At 44.5% G+C, this 19216-nt stretch overlaps 1 protein-coding gene across 2 annotated transcripts in view; it reads right to left on the bottom strand.

Annotated features, from left to right (window-relative positions):
* INPP5A (inositol polyphosphate-5-phosphatase A) overlaps window positions 1-19216 on the bottom strand; it is a 473991-nt gene that overhangs the window by 125381 nt on the left and 329394 nt on the right. For both annotated transcript variants that reach the window (XM_077258448.1, XM_077258449.1), the window contains exon 9: window positions 15890-15974. In XM_077258448.1, coding sequence (XP_077114563.1) covers window positions 15890-15974 — 85 coding nt within the window. The remainder of the gene's footprint in view (window positions 1-15889; window positions 15975-19216) is intronic.

The following is a 19216-nucleotide window of genomic DNA, read 5'->3' as shown; positions in this document are numbered from 1 at the left end:
TTAAATGCCCGCCGATTGGTAAAGGTCTACCGATCAGTGGTCAAATTGTGCCGCCGGTCAGGTCGTATAAATGGACCCTTAGTGACAAATAAAAACAGCATCTAAAATTGGCTCAGTTGACTCTAGTGCAATTAACTTAGTGTATTTTTACAGGGACAATCTACAAAATTTTCTATATGGATTTGTTGGGGGGAAATCCACAGTATATTATAGTTGCTGTTTAAAAAAAAACTGTAGTGTAAGCTGGAATGCAATGTGGACATACCCATATGGTCACTTGGACCATCATGCCACGTAAGGCAGACTCGGTGTTGGACTGGGTTGGCAAAGGCCTGCCAGTAACGGATTGTTCGAGCCAACTGTTCAGCTAGATGCAAAAATAACCTAACCCTAGTATACAAATTAACTTTTGCTTCTCTGTAATATAACTTTGCTGGCTTGTTTAATGAATGATTAGATTATACCTGCAAACTGTGAATCAAGTGTAATAGAATTACTCATTGGCACTCATTCATAGGGGCCTACCGGAGGATCCTCCAGTTCGCCTGTCGGCCAGTCCAAGCCTGGGTACACTAATTATAGTGCTTTGGAACAAAGCACTATACTGTTATTCCACCGTGGTAAACTTCTTCTTATTCTTATTATTCAGTCCGCACGTAATGCGGCCCGAACCGCTAAACTCACAGACTCCAGTGAGGTGTCATTTCGAAGCCAGCGTTCCTGAGAGGTGTGCTAAGTATTTTTCGTGTCGATCGGATTTGTAGTTTTTGCGCAATTTGTGTTTGAAAAAAGTCTTTCAATGCGTTTCAATGGAGAAATTTTCCTATACGTTTATAATGGGCTGGTTTCTGAGGCAATTTCTAAAAATAACTGCCACCTGGCTGATTAGCTCATTGATATGCGCAGTCAGACACAGTTACTATGCCAACGCCTATGAACTCTACATCAGCTCACCAGGTCACAAGTTTTGTCAGATAATATCAGCTCTTAAAGTGACAGTACAGCACAATTCCAAACCACTATCCGTAGTCTTATGATTATTAGACTGTGGCCCGATTCTAACTCATCGGGTATTCTAGAATATGCATGTCCACGTAGTATATTGCACAGCCACGCAGTATACAGTGCAGAGCCGTGCAGTACACAGCGCAGAGCCGCGCAGTACACAGCGCAGAGCCGCGCAGTACACAGCGCAGAGCCGCGCAGTACACAGCGCAGAGCCGCGCAGTATAAAGCGCAGAGCCGCGCAGTACACAGCGCAGAGCCGCGCAGTACACAGCGCAGAGCCGTGCAGTACACAGCGCAGAGCCGCGCAGTATAAAGCGCAGAGCCGCGCAGTACACAGCGCAGAGCCGTGCAGTACACAGCGCAGAGCCGCGCAGTATAAAGCGCAGAGCCGTGCAGTACACAGCGCAGAGCCGCGCAGTACACAGCGCAGAGCCGCGCAGTACACAGCGCAGAGCCGCGCAGTATAAAGCGCAGAGCCGCGCAGTACACAGCGCAGAGCCGCGCAGTACACAGCGCAGAGCCGTGCAGTACACAGCGCAGAGCCGCGCAGTTTAAAGCGCAGAGCCGTGCAGTACACAGCGCAGAGCCGCGCAGTACACAGCGCAGAGCCGTGCAGTACACAGCGCAGAGCCGCGCAGTATAAAGCGCAGAGCCGTGCAGTACACAGCGCAGAGCCGCGCAGTACACAGCGCAGAGCCGCGCAGTACACAGCGCAGAGCCGCGCAGTATAAAGCGCAGAGCCGCGCAGTATAAAGCGCAGAGCCGCGCAGTACACAGCGCAGAGCCGCGCAGTACACAGCGCAGAGCCGTGCAGTACACAGCGCAGAGCCGCGCAGTACACAGCGCAGAGCCGTGCAGTACACAGCGCAGAGCCGCGCAGTATAAAGCGCAGAGCCGTGCAGTACACAGCGCAGAGCCGTGCAGTACACAGCGCAGAGCCGTGCAGTACACAGCGCAGAGCCGTGCAGTACACAGCGCAGAGCCGCGCAGTATAAAGCGCAGAGCCGTGCAGTACACAGCGCAGAGCCGCGCAGTACACAGCGCAGAGCCGTGCAGTACACAGCGCAGAGCCGCGCAGTATAAAGCGCAGAGCCGTGCAGTACACAGCGCAGAGCCGTGCAGTACACAGCGCAGAGCCGCGCAGTACACAGCGCAGAGCCATGCAGTACACAGCGCAAAGCCGCGCAGTATAAAGCGCAGAGCCGCGCAGTATAAAGCGGAGAGCCGCGCAGTACACAGCACAGAGCCGAGCAGTACACAGCGCAGAGCCGCGCAGTAGACAGCGCAGAGCCGTGCAGTACAGAGCGCAGAGCCGCACAGTATAAAGCGCAGAGCCGCGCAGTATACCGCGCAGAGCCGTGCAGTACACAGCGCAGAGCCGCGCAGTACACAGCGCAGAGCCGCGCAGAGCCGCGCAGTACACAGCGCAGAGCCGAGCAGTACACAGCGCAGAGCTGCGCAGTACACAGCGCAGAGCCGCGCAGTACACAGCGCAGAGCCGCGCAGTATACAGCGCAGAGCTGCGCAGTACACAGCGCAGAGCCGCGCAGTACAGAGCGCAGAGCCGCACAGTATAAAGCGCAGAGCCGCGCAGTACACAGCACAGAGCCGCGCAGTACACAGCGCAGAGCCGCGCAGTACACAGTGCAGAGCCACACAGTACACAGCACAGAGCCGCGCAGTACACAGCGCAGAGCCACCCAGTATACAGCGCAGAGCCGCGCAGTACGCAGCGTAGAGCCACGCAGTATGCAGCGCAGAGCCGCGCAGTATACAGCGCTGAGCCGCGTAGTATACAGCGCAGAGCCCCGCAGTATACAGTGCAGAGCCCCGCAGTATACAGCGCAGACACGCGCAGTACACAGCACGGACACGCGCAGTACACAGCGCAGAGCCGCGCAGTACACAGCGCAGAGCCGCGTAGTATACAGCGAAGAGCCACGCAGTATATAGCGCAGAGCCGCGCAGTACAAAGCGCAGAGCTGCGCAGAGCTGCGCAGTATACAGCGCAGAGCCGCGCAGTATAAAGCGCAGAGCCGTGCAGTACACAGCGCAGAGCCGCGCAGAGCCGCGCAGTACACAGCGCAGAGCCGCGCAGTACAAAGCGCAGAGCCGCGCAGTACACAGCGCAGAGCCGAGCAGTACACAGCGCAGAGCCGCGCAGTACACAGCGCAGAGCCGCGCAGTACACAGCGCAGAGCCGCGCAGTATACAGCGCAGAGCTGCGCAGTACACAGCGCAGAGCCGCGCAGTACAGAGTGCAGAGCCGCACAGTATAAAGCGCAGAGCCGCGCAGTACACAGCGCAGAGCCGCGCAGTACACAGCGCAGAGCCGCGCAGTACACAGTGCAGAGCCACACAGTACACAGCACAGAGCCGCGCAGTACACAGCGCAGAGCCACCCAGTATACAGCGCAGAGCCGCGCAGTACGCAGCGTAGAGCCACGCAGTATGCAGCGCAGAGCCGCGCAGTATACAGCGCTGAGCCGCGTAGTATACAGCGCAGAGCCCCGCAGTATACAGTGCAGAGCCCCGCAGTATACAGCGCAGACACGCGCAGTACACAGCACGGACACGCGCAGTACACAGCGCAGAGCCGCGCAGTACACAGCGCAGAGCCGCGTAGTATACAGCGAAGAGCCACGCAGTATATAGCGCAGAGCCGCGCAGTACAAAGCGCAGAGCTGCGCAGAGCTGCGCAGTATACAGCGCAGAGCCGCGCAGTATACAGCGCAGAACGCGCAGTACACAGTGCAGAGCCGCGCAGTACACAGCGCAGAGCCGTGCAGTACACAGCGCAGAGCCGCGCAGTACACAGCGCAGAGCCGCGCAGTACATAGCGCAGAGCCGCGCAGTATACAGCGCAGAGCCGCGTAGTATACAGCGCAGAGCCGCGTAGTATACAGCGCAGAGCCGCGTAGTATACAGCGCAGAGCCACGCAGTATACAGCACAGAGCCACGCAGTATACAGCGCAGAGCCACGTAGTTATACTGCCCAGTCACGTAGTATATTGTCCAGTCACATAGTATACTGCATATCCCTGTTAAAAAAAAAAAGAATTAAAATAAAAAAGTTACATACTCACCTCCTGGAGCGGCCGGTATCTGATGGTTGTTGCACCTCCTAGAGCGGCCGGTACACGATGCTTGTTGCACCTGGAGTGGCCGGTACCCGATGCTTGTTGCGCGCTCCGGTCCCAAGAGTGCATTGCGGTCTCACGAGATGATGACGTAGCGGTGTTGTGAGACAGAAAGACGGAAGTGCCCTTAGATAATTAGATAGTAGATTACCCCGCTCACCAATTCGGAACCCGAGAGGCCCGGCCCACCAAATCGGACCCCGAGGGGCCCGGCCCACCAAATCGGACCCAGAGTGACCCCGCCCCCTAAATCAGACCCAGAGTGACCCCGCCCACCAAATCGGACCCAGAGTGGCTCCGCCCACCAAATCGGACCCAGAGTGACCCCTTCCACCAAATCAGACCCAGAGTGACCCCTTCCACCAAATCGGACCCAGAGTGACCCCTTCCACCAAATCGGGCCCAGAGTGACCCCGCCCACCAAATCGGACCCAGAGTGACCCCACCCACCAAATCGGACCCTGAGGTGCCCAGCCCACCAAATCAGACCCTGAGGTGCCCAGCCCACCAAATCGGACCGAGTGACCCCACCCACCAAATTGGTCCCTAAGGTGCCCCGCCCACCAAATCGGACCCAGAGTGGCTCCGCCCACCGAATCGGACCCAGAGTGGCCGCGCCCACAGAATCGGACCAAAAGTGACCCCGCCCACCGAATCGGACCTAGATTTACCCCGCCCACAAAATCAGACCCAGATTGACCCAACCCACCAAATCGGACCGCCTGAGGGGCACCCAAGTGTGAAAGTCTTGCAGGGGCAGCCCGGGCACCATTCCAAAGCACTATCTGTAGTTCCTTCAGGAAATACCCATCTAGTTGATATTGTAAATCATCAAATGCAAATTGAGCAGCCTTGCGCAAATGCCCGACGACTTAGTTGTTTTTTAACAAAACAAAAAAACTAAATCCATGGATGGTTTCTGAAGAATCCTAAGTGACAGTAACACTTTAGAGACTTAGGCAATTCAGCTACAGTAGCCTTCACCCTTGCCTGCATTCGCACAATTCATGTAACCTGTGGTGTTTCTATATTTTCTTGAACTTCCACTGATCCCTACACAAATCTGCTTTGAAAATGGATCCATCTACAAATTTGTTTTGAAAACGGATCCAACAATCCTGTCTTTGAGTCGCGGAGCATGTCCTTTTCTTATCCGCTTTGGGGATGAAACTCAATCTTTAAGAGTCCGGGGGGGAGTTCAGTTCAGTTCACTTCAGTTCAGAGTTCCATTCATTTTTAACTGATCCACTGGTATGAGTCAATGGATAAAAAATAATGTAGATAGTCTAAAAAAGAAAAAAAAAAAAAGATGTAGTATGAAAAAAAAAAAAAGATGCAACTAGGATGAAACCAGTCAATAAAAATCGGTCCTTTTCTGTAAGATGGAACCACTCGTGTGAATGGAACCTAAGCAAATAACATATTAAAAAGGAGAAGAAAAAAAACTTTAGTCAACTGTTCTTTATACCCCTTCATATTAATATGGTGTAAAAGTATAAAATAATAAAAGGTGACAGCCTGTCGGGAAATATATACTTAAAATAATGTAGAAAAAAAAAAAGATGAAGCCATCAGAAGGGAAAGACAGGGCAGAAAAGCTTCTTAATCGTCATCTATCACAATGACTGTCATGTAGGTGATGAATGGCAGGTGTGGTGGACGCTGACTACAGTACCCATTGAGCGAGGGACAGGGGCTGCTGGTACTGCTGTCATCCCTTTGTCATGCCGTGCCAGCTGAGGCTTGCAGCTGCCAGTTGCTGCCGCGCAAGAAATAAAACATACACTTCCAACAATCACAACAGCATTGCAGAGTTGATTGACTGTGATATTAATTAGATTAATGACGCTCGGAACTGTTCGGAAAAAAAAAACAGCACATGAGATAATTGTATTTAATTTGTGTATGTTTTAATTACAGCGGAGGCAGCATGGAACCTGATCCCGGACTTGGCTTTTTTTCTTTTTTTTTTTAATTCATTTGCATGTGAATAGGAAGAAATGTTGTAAATTCCTACAGGGAATAAAAACATTCTTAATTTTTAAGATGTGTCATCTTAACATGGAGCCGTCCCCCGGGGGACCTCCGCCTGCCGATAACAGTAATCTTTAGCTGGAGCCACAAATTAAACGGCAGATTTTTACGGCCACATGCTGCTCCTTCCCCTTGGGGGGGGGGGGGTCTAGGAACGTGTGAGCCTTATAACAATTCATTTACTCGAACCCTCCCTCCCTCCTCGGATGATGGAGGTAGAAACAATTGCATCATTTAATTTACTATTGCAACAAGGATATGGCTCATTGGCCCCTCGTTGTTTTGAAGATGGATTTAATTAACCTCCAATGAATCTTGCCAGCAAAGCGTGGCAGCGCGAGACTGCAATCAGATATGTCACAAGTGCTGCTGAAAAGAAGGGTAATCAGCACTAAACCTGGCGCAAGGTTGTGATTAAAATCCTTGGCCCATGAATATATTAGGCAAACACGAGTACAATGGGACGCAAACAGAAGTGGTAAATCATAGCAAAAGGCTTACTAAGTTAGCCTGAGGACATAAATGTTGTAATCGGATGATGTTAACAGATCAAGACTCATTTTGGAGCTGGTATACAGCTGTGGATAATTGAAAAATGAAATACACATAAAGCTGTCGTACTTAACCCTTCAAGGGACCAAGTCAGGCAGACTACTGTATATCGGACAGAAATGGATAGTCGTGAACTTTTTCTTCTGTTTCAAGCTATTACCAATTGTTTCACATTTATTAAAATAACATTTTATGCAATTTATTAAGTGGTTTATTCTAATGATGAGCGAACGTGCTGGGATAAGGTGTTATATGAGCATGCTCGGGTGCTGAGTGTCTTTGGCGAGCTCAAAAAATATGTTCGAGTCCCCGCGGCTGCACGTCTCGTAACTGTTCGACAGATGCAACATATGCAAGGATTGCCTAACAAACAGGGAATTCCTGCATGTGTTGCAGCTGTCAAACAGCCGGGAGATATGCAGTATGATTTGTTGGGGCTATGTCGGGGGTTTCCATCAGAATCGGACTCTTTGGGGATGCCGACAGAAATCCAGATGTATGCTCGACGGAGAGCATGATATCAATGTGCAACTAGCCTTATATAATTAGATAGACAATTTTTTTTCCCTGCACTAACCAAGGAAAGGGAAATGATAATGGGAAGAGGGTATAAATACACCCATAATTCATGCCCTAAAACAGCAAATTTACTGTCCCAGGCGTATGTGGACTGATTCAACATTCAGTACAAGAGTTGCACACATTTGCATAATTATTTATTTCCTTCTAAACATTTGCATTGCGTTGTACTCACAATGGACAAAACGCATTATTGAAATGATCGGCTGCTCCTGACGCGACTAGGTCCAAAATTAAAAATGCTCATGGTAAGAAGTACTGTCACCTCCAGAAATTGAAATTTTTTCACTGGCCGGTGTTCATTTAAGGATATATATTAACATGTCCAGTTTTTTGTTTGTCGGAAAAAACCTGATTTCATCCGTTCTTTTAACACTGAAGTTTATGGAAAACGGATCCGTTAAATAGCCATCTGTTTTTCTCTCAATTTAATAGGATCGTTTTTTGCTTGCTGGATTAGTTTCAAATGGAAAATGGCTATTTAACGGATCTGTTTTCCATATACCTCTATGTTATCAAAAACGGATCCAGTTGAAATCAGTTTGTTTTTTTCCAGGACAAAAGTTATGTCTGCACAACTTTTATCTCAACAGATTGCCACTGGATCTGTTCCAAAGGATGATTACTGGACAGGTCAACTTCGCTTTAAAAATCTACAGATTCTCCCAAGTGTTGCACCCACACAATCCTATTGGTGGTACAGTGGTGAAGACACGTTGGGGCATCTTAACCAGGTCCCCTGGATAAAACTGTCTCAATCAATAAGTCAGTACTACACAATGGCAATCAATGGATGCGCTTTACATTCGGGGATATTGTTGTGCAGATGGCTGGATGAAGGAGATGGAATTTTGTCCAGGAACGTGACTGCATCTGCCCGGAATCCTACATGTGTCTGCCAAAAGTCTGTGAGGGTTACCAAGGTCAGGTATTGTGTGCCACTCTACTTGGATGCCAAATGGCACTGGGTCCGGACACTGTGTGGTACTATCTGGCTGTAGGATTAGACATTTTGGCAGTGTAATAAAATATTTATCTTGGTATAGTCTCAGATTGGCCAGATTTGTAGAAACCGGGCTCTGCTCATTAGTAGGAAAAGGAGAGTGAAGAATACTTATACTGTTTAGGGAGCATACATGCCATCATGTACACGTTTTGGTGCCTTATATAGCTAACAAGCATAGAAAGTCCTTGTAGGCATGCTTGGAGACCAAAGACGGCTGACCACAGGGAAATGGTTGTCCACTACTTTCACATTGATGACCTATTCTTAGGATAGACCGATAATTTCTGATCGGCTGGGGTCCAACACCGGACACCCCTGACGATGTGCACTACACTGCAGCAGCCATTACACGTAGAGGGCCAGCTCGGCAAGTGATCACTTCAGGCCGGTGGCCGCAGACACCGATGACAGCTGATCGGGGTGTGGAGGGGTAGCCGGGTTCAGACACCGTCCGATCAGACATGGCCATGAATGTAAAAATAGTGAACAACCTCCTTAATTTAGAATGCAAATAATGAATGACTGGAAAAAATCATGGAAGGATAAAAAAAACAAACAAAAAGCCCCCACAGGAAACAGTGTATGCCATATACAGGCCTATGCACTTGAACTTTGTGACACATGGAGTCCAGGGTAAATCACATTACAAAGTAGCATGGTCCGTTCCACAAGTAATATTCCTCTGAAAAGCCTTCATAGAGACCAAAGGCATACAATAGCACTCGTCCTATATTAAGGCTCCGTACCTCGTTCAGAGCTTTAACATTTGAGTATAGTTTTTATGAATGAAAGAAATACAGAAAAAAAATTGCACAACAGCGGTAGATTTGGAATTTGCTTTTCTTTTAACTAAAAGCAAACAAAAAAGCCATTGTTACATTCATGGAAAAGTAAAAATAAAATAAAATAAAAAAAGTAAACAAGAGCCTTCACTTTTCAGTAATGTATCTCATATTAACATGTCAGGTTAACAAGAAGGAGAAATGAATTACAGAGTGAGCACTGAGCTTCAGGGCCCAGGACAGTAATCAGGAGAGTTATGCATTGTGATGTAAATGGGACAACAAATGGAAGTGACAGGGGAACGTCCAGAATCGTGTATAGTGCTAATAATCCCATTATTGCCACAACGGCCTACAGGAGAAGAGAAGAACAGACTGAGCGCCATTTGCTGCACACAAGCAATGACTAACCGCTGATTAAATCTGGTGTAAATGGAATTTGAAGAGGTGCGTGTCCTACAGAGACATCAGCAGGTGAATCAATTAACCGGACTGTTAAAGGGGCTGCCCACTGCTTATTAACTCCAGTGCCCCCTATAGAATAAGAACAATCGATATTCGCCTGCAATGTCATTCTTGGCTGCTGATCGGTTGCAGTCTTTACTATTTTATCACAGCAGCAGTCAACCGACTGAATACAAAGGGGCTGCAGCCAATCAGAGGTCATGTGACAATGTCAGGTGACCCACCGGCAGAATTTTTTTAAATTTTTTTTTGCCTCGTTAAAAATCACTAGCAGAAGAAACCAATCTTAGTATTGAGCACAAGTGCTCGCTACTCCAGTCTGCATCTTTAAGTTTTCTTAAGAGTGAGGTGCTAAACCCGCCACTGCCATTACTAAAATGAAGCACAATATTTTACAGTCGCTGATCCACATACGGTTGTCAGTCATATCTAACATCATCGCTTCTTGGGGAGCAAAATTCAGCAGAATGGAAACGCGTTTAAAAAAATGACACACTTGAAGTTTGATGTCTCCCTTCATGTTGGAGAAGTCAACCCAACATTGGTCTTGTTGATATATTTTTATTGACAGGCCAAGAACGACCCTTTCCTTTGAAATAAAGGTGGGAGCTCCTTCCGAGACATCAGCCGATACATCCATCTAGTGCTACTTGTCCACCTCATACTGACAGGAAACATGACACGCCGCATACATGAATGGCAGCAATGGCGCCTGACAGACTGCACTCATAATAGGACCTGTCATTTTACAGGAAATAAAAAGGTCTGCATAGGAAGAATATTTTTTTTACCACATGTAAGAAGGAAAAAAACATTCAGTGACGACAGAATTGTGGATGTCTTGTAAGGATATTTATTACACTAAGGGCTCATTCAGAGGTCTAATTTTCATGGCTGACTTCTATAAGTGTTTTTCATGGATCGAACTGGTACCTGTGATAAGTCTATGGGGGCATCCACATTTTTGTGATTTTTCTTGGACCATGAGAGAAATATGGTCCATCCGACAAGTAACCAATCAAAATCGGAAATGCAAGTCAATGGGTCCATGAAAAAAATGGACGGCATCAGAAATCCAAATAGGGTCTGATTTTCACAGACTGTCAGAATGGAAAAGGTGGAGAAACCTTTATTTTATTTCTTCAAGTACGAGAAAAATGGATGACACACTGACCACACACTGATAAGAATAATCGGTCTGTTTGTTGTGGAAAAATCAGACGTGTGAATGAGACCCAAGCCTAAATTATTCTAAAGGGAGAACGAAAACATCATGGATATTGGAACTTACAGAGGCCTGGGAAGGAAGCGCTACAGCCAGAATAAAGGGCGATTTGCGCTGCAAAATTAATGCAAATGAGTGTTCCTATGAATACTCGTTTCACGATAATCGTGCAGTGTAGATAAGCCGCCTTTTATCTGACTAATGAGCAAAATGCAATGATCTTTTGGTTTGCACAAAACACTATCGTTCTTGGCGACACATTGTTTTGTGTACGCCGAAACAGCGCTGGAAAGATCAATGGCAGCTTAAGAGCACTGAACAAGCTATTACAGATCTTTTAGTAAGCGAAGTAAACAGGCTATTAAACGAACGCCGACTGGCAAATATGTTGCCCATTGGCAGTCGTTTAACACCGCACAGTGCAAATGCAGCTTTAGAAACAAATATTTAGGATTCTTACACATTTGCAAATTGGGGTCAGATCTACCAGTTCTCTGAATGGTGAGCTGTGTATAACCCCGCCCACACAACTGATTGGCTGCTTTCTGTGTACACTGTGCATAGGTAGAAAGCTGCCAATCAGAAGTGGGGGCTGGGTTGGACTACATGGCTTCAGGTTTACTAGTCTTCTAGTGATAATCTGCTGATAGAACAGTGATTTTATAAAAACTACAAGCAGCACAGTAAGTGATATGTCGCTGAAATCAGGGTCTCTGTCTTTACACCATGCTGCTCGTAGATTAGGCAGCAAAAACTTGGTGACAAATTCCCTTCGAAGGATAATATATTTTCTTCTAGAATGTAGAAACACCCATTCACAGGCCAAGCACCATATATGAAAGCTTTAAATTCAAGTCTGGAGATCCACGGCCGGTCCTGGCATTGCAGCCTGTGCTCAGACACTAGATAGAAATTTTTTGGGGAAATCATTTGGCCATCGGTTGATTTCTTGCATTGCATGAGCCTGTGTGGTCTTCAGAAGACTCAGTGGTATACAAGTTGTTCCTACACAGTGATTGACAGTCAGTCATTGACATGGCCCCCCGGCAGTGAGTGTTGCTATATTTTACAATAGCCTCCTCCTCTAATTCCTCATAACAAAAGGGACCTGCCAAACACTACAGTCTGTATTCACAGGAATCAGAACTTAGTCCTTAATAGGTAAACCAAGCACAACTGTGAAAATCTTTGTTTTCGCTGGATGAGCCGTTACTTGCTACTAAATAACAATCGAAGACTTAAAACTAAACCCACCGAACGTAACTAATAAAAAGAACATGATAAATTGGTATCAAGCAAATTTATTAGATTCTACAAATTTCATTCACATACTGAGGAATTCTTTAGGGAGTGAATGAAAATGCTACAAATTTGTAAAATCTGTACCAAACTTTCTACTGGGAATCTGTCACGGATTTTCTTAGCGTAACTTTCTACGTAGAAGGGCTAAAATGTACCATGAATCCACAACAAAATCTCCGCCAAAAACAAGTAAATATCTGTGAATTTGTGGAAAATTTTGAAGCACAAATTTTCCATCCCTGTGTGGAAATGAATATGCGTGTGCCTTGCTTTCTTGCTAGATAGCCTTTGTACAAGTGCACATAGCTTCAGATATCAATAGTTCTAGAACACCAATGTTCATCTGTACCTGGCTTTCTTTTCGAAACACAAAGCTTAACTTTTCGAAGTAGCCCCGACTTACAGGTTATAGTTGAGAGCTGTATCCACAATTCTGCGGGTCGCCACTTGAAACAGTCACAAAGCTTACCGTCACATATCCAACAGCCAAGTTTTTGGAATTGGTGGGGCTCCCAGTAGTTGGACACCCAGCATCCAACATTTGGGATTTCGAAGTTTACATTTTTAATTTCATTCTCTCATTACATTTTTTAAATTTTAATTTTTTAATGATTATAGATTTTTGGTACAGATTAATGTTTGAATACTGTAATATAGTGCCACCATAAACTCATCAGAATATGTTGGTTTTATTCTTCTGCAAAAGAATGCTTGTTACTTGTTCTATCCAAAAACCACCAAAAGAGGAAGAATCCGCCACTATTATAGAAAAAAAAACTACCAGAACACAGGCAAAATGTGCCTACCTGTCCATGTGTCTAAGCAAATGCACTATCAGGATGCAGCGGACCAAAGTAAAGATGGCAACTTCGGTCCGCTGCACCCTGATAGTGCATTTGTTTAGAGGCCTGGACAGGTAAGCACATTTTGCCTGTGTTCTGGTGTTTTTTTTCTATAATAGTGTAGGATTTTTCCTCTTTTGGTGGTTTTTGTTGTTAGAGTAGAACTGGCAAGTGTGAGGACCCTTGACGTGGGTTGCCAGCTTACGTATTGTGGCCATAATATTAACTAATACCTTACATATATTGCTATGTGTTGTTATGCACTTTATTTTTCGGGGTGCAGCTGGGCCCAGATGGCTCTGTAAGTTGTGGCCTCTGTTCACACGGGACGCATGAGTTAGCACTGGTCAGCCCACCATAGGGCGTCATTAATAGGCTTTGAGCCAGATGCTCTGCATTTTTCTGTGTGAACACTTCTGCAGATTATTTGTTTGCACTGGTGTGCCAAGCGGCCAATCCCTGATTGTAGGCTGGCTGTCTCATTTGGTATTACCGCACCTGTGTAGTCGCCATCTTTTCTTGGGTCCGCTGCACCCTGATAGTGCATTTGTTTAGAGGCCTAGACAGGTAAGAACCTTGGCCCGTGTTCTGGTGGTTTTTTTTTGTTCTATCCAAAGTATTGAAGCGCCTCAAGTGAAGTCTCCACAACTTGTCTTTAATACCAGAACACTCACAATTCTTTTTGACAATGATACAATGCAAAAGGCACGGCTGAGATATCTGCAAGGCAGAGAGGCAATTCTTCTTTTCAATGACTAAATGACCACTTGGACTGCAATGAAGGATGATTTACAGTAAGCTAATTACTTACACGCCAGTATTGTCCAAAATGGCCATAAACAAGGTACAAAAGTATGGACCTAGAAGAGCAAACACAGCTGTTGCAGCGGTGATTAGGAGAATAATTGTGCTCGGCCACAGGTACACTATCTGCTCTACTGAAGGGTAGACACCAAGGTGTAAAAGACCCAGCTATTTGATTAGGTGTGCAGGGTAACAGAGTAATGAAGTCAGGTTTATTTGCCCATCATTTTAAGCAGCAGAGTTACAATTTTTTTAATTTTTACCATTTTACAAAAAAAAAAAAAAAAAGTCTGAAAAAAATGTTCCCTACATTAGAGAGGTTAGTGCACTTTCTAAATAATAAAGTCAATTTTAGGGGCAGTATAAATTGGAAAGAGACTGGAACGCAGTGCTTAGACTGGCTGGCGGCTCTCCCGACCTGAATGTGAAAGCTTCATGTATATATCTATGCAGCTGTCACGCTCGGGTTGGGAGAGCCACCTGCCAGTCCGTGCGCTGCATTCCGATCTTGGTCTGATATATATGACCATCTGACAGCACCCTTAATTTGGTGGTACACACATTTCCTCCCCTCTGATTTAACACATTGTGCATGTGTCCCAATCTAAATATTCGGTCTCTTGCATGATATTTGCTGCTCAGGAACCACCACATAGCATACAGTAGTGTCTACTAATACAGGATATCAGATTTGCCATGAGTGAAAGTCTACCCAACACCTTGAACAATTTTAGGCTGGTTTCACACTTCCAACATTCATAGTCTAAGCAGCATATCATGAGGTTTCAGAGTTCAGAACAAGAGATCTACATTTAGTCAAGGCATTACAGATCATACTCTGACCATGTTAGTTTTCGGATATGTAAAACCGGCATGAATTCTATAAACTGATGTTTTTGGTTTGACTAGCGAACAAGTATATTGTAAGTGATGTCCTCTTTCTGGTTGGATAGGTTATTCGTTGGCCATTTTTGCCATCGTCACAAAAGTTACTGCTTGGAAAAGTTAATAAAAAGGACAGGATTTCTTCATCTGCTAAAATTTATAGTTAAGAAAATAGCAGAAAAACTTATCGATAACATAACCAATCTGATAAAACGTAAACAACAAACAAAATTTGGCATAAAGAAGCTGTTTACTGATCCAGGTGCTTGGATCAAAAAGTGATATCACTGTATCTTGAGCCACAGCGTTAGATTGAGCCGCTATTATATTCGCACTTGGCATTTTCCTGTGGTTTCTCACCTGCTGTTTTTGGCAGCAGAAAAACTAGAACAGCCATATTATTCATATTTTGTATTTTCAAAATGAGCATTTGACTTTTTTCTTTCCCTCATTTAATCCGAATCAATCACAACATTTTATTTTGCGGCTTAAACAGGAAGATTTAATATGGGAGAAAATAATTAAATTTGTAAAAGATGCAATGCAAAGGTTCTTCACAGATTCAGTTGTACGAGCAACTGCTAAACATTTTTTTTTTTGTGTGTGCCTCGGGGTCTAACCAGACCAGAAAAGGTGAACGTGAAAAACCACCAGAACAAGAGAACAGTAACAGAGTTGTAACAGTAGGGAGATTAGCGAAAGGCTTAAGGCTAAAAGAAAGCAAAAATGCATAACAAATAAATCAGTGGTCTGTAGGTAGCCTGTGACACTTCAGCTAGCCCATGGTTTAAAAAAATAAAAAAAATAAAAAATTGCTAGCATCTTCAAAGATGTAAAATTTAATTGATGCTCAACATGGACCACCACAGATCGGCCATGAGAGACGATGGGCAACAATTCTACTTCGAGGCTGTGAGGATTGCCGTGATAGGAACGTCATCTATACATTCAAAAATTACGATACTCACAGCACCAATAATTTATCCCTGGCTTAAAAATTCTACGTAAGGGGATTATCTGGAGAAGAGCAGAGCCAATCGCATTACGACCAGCATTCCTGCCGATCACGCACGCATGTCCGTCAGGTGTGCGGGTTGTAATGCCGTAAAAAGGGAGTCGCTCTGGACTTTTACCTGATAATCCTTAAAGGGCATAAAAGGGAGTAAATGATAGAAGCAGGATCATAAAAATAATCAGTTAATCATTAGATTTTGGTTCATCATTTCCACCGTATAAAGAATGGAGCAAACTGTACATGGCTTACCTCTACCACTGATTTTAAATCCAGTCGAAAATTAAAATCTCCAAAGACAAAGTAAGGAACTTTCTCAAATCGATGATCTGTAATACTAAAAAATGAAACCATGTCAGTCACATAACAGCATTTTAAACAGCTTTTAATGAATAAAAGGCTCAATAAAAAAAATCAATATAGGAATAAAACAAAGGCTACGGTTGTGAACATGATAAGCTTTTAGGGAGAAGTGTCGTAGGAATATCTGCAACTGTCTGTTAATTAATAAATCAATGTATCTGCTTCAGAGACAACCCCATGGATAAAATATATAAATATTAAGACCTTTATTCAATCAAGATAGATAAAAATCATGTCCAGAAATTTCCATGTTACCTTCCTCCTGTAACATTGAGTAACTAGAGACTTCTTGTTTTAAGATTCAAGTTGGGCGACAGCCCATATGAAAGATTTATTAGGACCACATTAGTTTCGGTGAAACAAGCATTACTGAGAAAAAAAAATGGTCAAACTGAATTTTTAACAACCCAAGACATTTTTCCTGGTAATTTCAAGCAAATGCAGTAGGAAACGGGCCTAAAGGCCTCCCTACAAATTTGACTAAAGTGGGCCAAATCTGCAGATATCAGATTGAGGTCTGATTTTTACGGGGGCCTCCCAATTCTCTCCTGCCATCATAACTTTAGATTTTCAATGGCCAATCTTTCTTGTTCACTTGGAGATAAGCTGCTGTTAAAATGTGTGTGGTAGAGGTCCTCTAGTAGAGAACACAGGCGATACCGGCCGAGCTGAGCGCCCTTTGTATGAATGAGTAGCGGGAGACTTATTATTACAAAAAACAGGGCTGGACAAACAAAAATAAGGATATTTTGAAAGGTGATATTACAAGACGACCGAATATTATCTTAAATTTAACTAGAATCAATGTCTTATACATTTCAAGCAGGTGTCAATACCGGTCACAAGAACATCAGTCCATTTATCTCCAAAAGTTCTAACCATTCCTGTTAGGTTCACACCACAATTCATAACACATTAACTTTAAGCAAAGACATTTTGGCCTTTGCCAATTTCAGTAATTCATTTCGATTTTTGGCATTGCTCAAGGTCATTTACAGCTAACATAAAAATAATGAATGTTGGTAAAGTGGCAGAAAGGCGTGACGGATTGCTTTTTAAATAAATTGATTTTTCAAGGAAGGTATGTGCAGCTAATTTTTCCCCAAAGTCATTTTTTTTAAATTGACACTTCTTGCCAAAGATCTGCTACTTACGGCTTGTTAACTAAATGGATATCACAAGTCAGAAATGATGGAGTAAAAAAAAAAAGAAAAAAATCCGGGCCAGAAACAAAAAGAAATCAGTTAATTAAAGCTCAATTACATTACTTAAACACATTTGGGGATTTCATAAAAATGATAAGTTTCACCTCGGTTCGGAAGATCATGCTTTGCCCTGAAGATACAGAAAGGCAGCCCTGAGTGTTCCAGCTATGGATTGCTGGCTGTGCATAGTGGAAAGTGTTCTTCAATGAAGGATGAGGGCCAAATACCCCTCAAAAACTTGAAATTCTTGTACATTTACCTCCTCGTTAAGAATCTCAACTCTTAAAGGGACTGTTTAATCAAAAAATGATCTATTGATTAAATTATATTTTTAAGAAATATCAGTGATTGACAGCGGCATTTAAATGGTTAAAGGGGGGGGGGGGGGAGACGTTCTGATATACAAAAAATGTGCCTAAGCCCTAACAGGCAGGTAGATCCTACTTACCTGCCCGTTGTGCACCGCGCCGTTCTTCCACAGCACAGAGCAGTCACAGATCGCTCCTGCCGGCGATTCAGCTGCCTCTGCTGATGTCACCTCGACAGATTCTTTTCTGCTCTACTCTGCTGACAGGGCGAGACTTCCAGCATCATTCTGATTGACAGCCAGACTCCCGCTGCCTAACTGGGGGGAGCTGGCTGTCAATCAGAATGACATCAGAAGTCCCACCCAGTCAACGCTGTAGGGAAGAAAAATAGCCGCTGCTCTGTTGACGTCATGTCAGCAGAGGCAGTAGAATCGTCGGCAGGAGCGGCCTGTGACCACTCTGTGCAGAGGTAGAATGACACCGTGCACAATAGACAGGTAGGTAGCAACTACCTGCCTGTTAGTATTTAGGCACAGTTTTTTTTTTCAGAAAGTACCGGATATTAAACAGCCAGCTCTGGTTGCTGCTGTTACAGGCAGATGCCAATATCGGTCGTAAATGGTGTGCGTCCTATATGACAACTTATATAAGACCCACTATTAAATTTTATATTGGGAAGGGGCATAAAAAAAAGTCCAGCTCTAATTAGACTAATTTTAATTACAGGATTATACAGCCATTCTGACATGGATTTTCACAGTGAGTACAACAGCCTCATCAAGTCTAACACTTAGTTATTAATGTATGCAATTTGTAATCAGGTGATAAATTCTTTTTAAGCTCCTGGGACCCAACACAATATCTGTAACAGCACCACCCGATTTACCAAGTGCCATTAGTAATACTTTTGTCTGGCACTGAAAGCAACTCCTTCCTTTGCGGCCCCTATAGCTAGACTCCTGCTTTACACCCCCTGTATTAGACACTCACTGTACTTTAGGTTTATATATGAGATCAAGAGAATCCAGATTTTAATGTAATGTCACTTTCTATCCCCCGCCTGACAGCAATGGATGGCACGGCCACAGGTAATGCTCCTCATCGGGGACGCTACAGATCTCACAACAACTGAAATATTCAGACTTTGGGGCAGGAACAGATAGATTTGTGATAACCAAAATAAATACAGAAAAGTCGTGATAAATTAAAATGGCTTCTTCTACTTCGCAGCTTTATGGCTGCAGTTTAAGGATTTTATAAATGTTATCCCATGAAGAAGCCATAAGTCGTCCCTGTGAGGGCATCCATTGGTAAATGTTACAAGGGATGCATCATAACAATAGCATGATTCATTCCACAAAGGGTGAGCAGGAGGTGAACTAGTAACAGTGCGAGCGGTATAACACAAGATCACAATACATCACCGGGAGCGCTCAAAAAGGCAAATTTTCTAATGGCTCTCTAGAACCCGAAGGACGTTTCGAGGGACAGTTTCATCAAAATATGCTATCTTTTAAAGTACAGCTTTTTTTGCAAGTGTGGTACATGTAAAGTGAAGCTCCACCTCTGGTCATATCTAACATTTATAATATTTTTTTTTTCCAACTATTCCTTTTTTTTTAGCACAGAAAAATGTATTACACGGAAGCAGTCAACAAGCTGCTGATTGTTTCCTATTAAACTTTATTGAAATTGCGGCTTGA

This window comes from Ranitomeya variabilis, chromosome 4 (assembly GCF_051348905.1).
Source record: "Ranitomeya variabilis isolate aRanVar5 chromosome 4, aRanVar5.hap1, whole genome shotgun sequence".
In the NCBI taxonomy this organism is placed as follows: domain Eukaryota; kingdom Metazoa; phylum Chordata; class Amphibia; order Anura; family Dendrobatidae; genus Ranitomeya; species Ranitomeya variabilis.
This window is presented reverse-complemented; position numbering and strand designations above follow the sequence as displayed.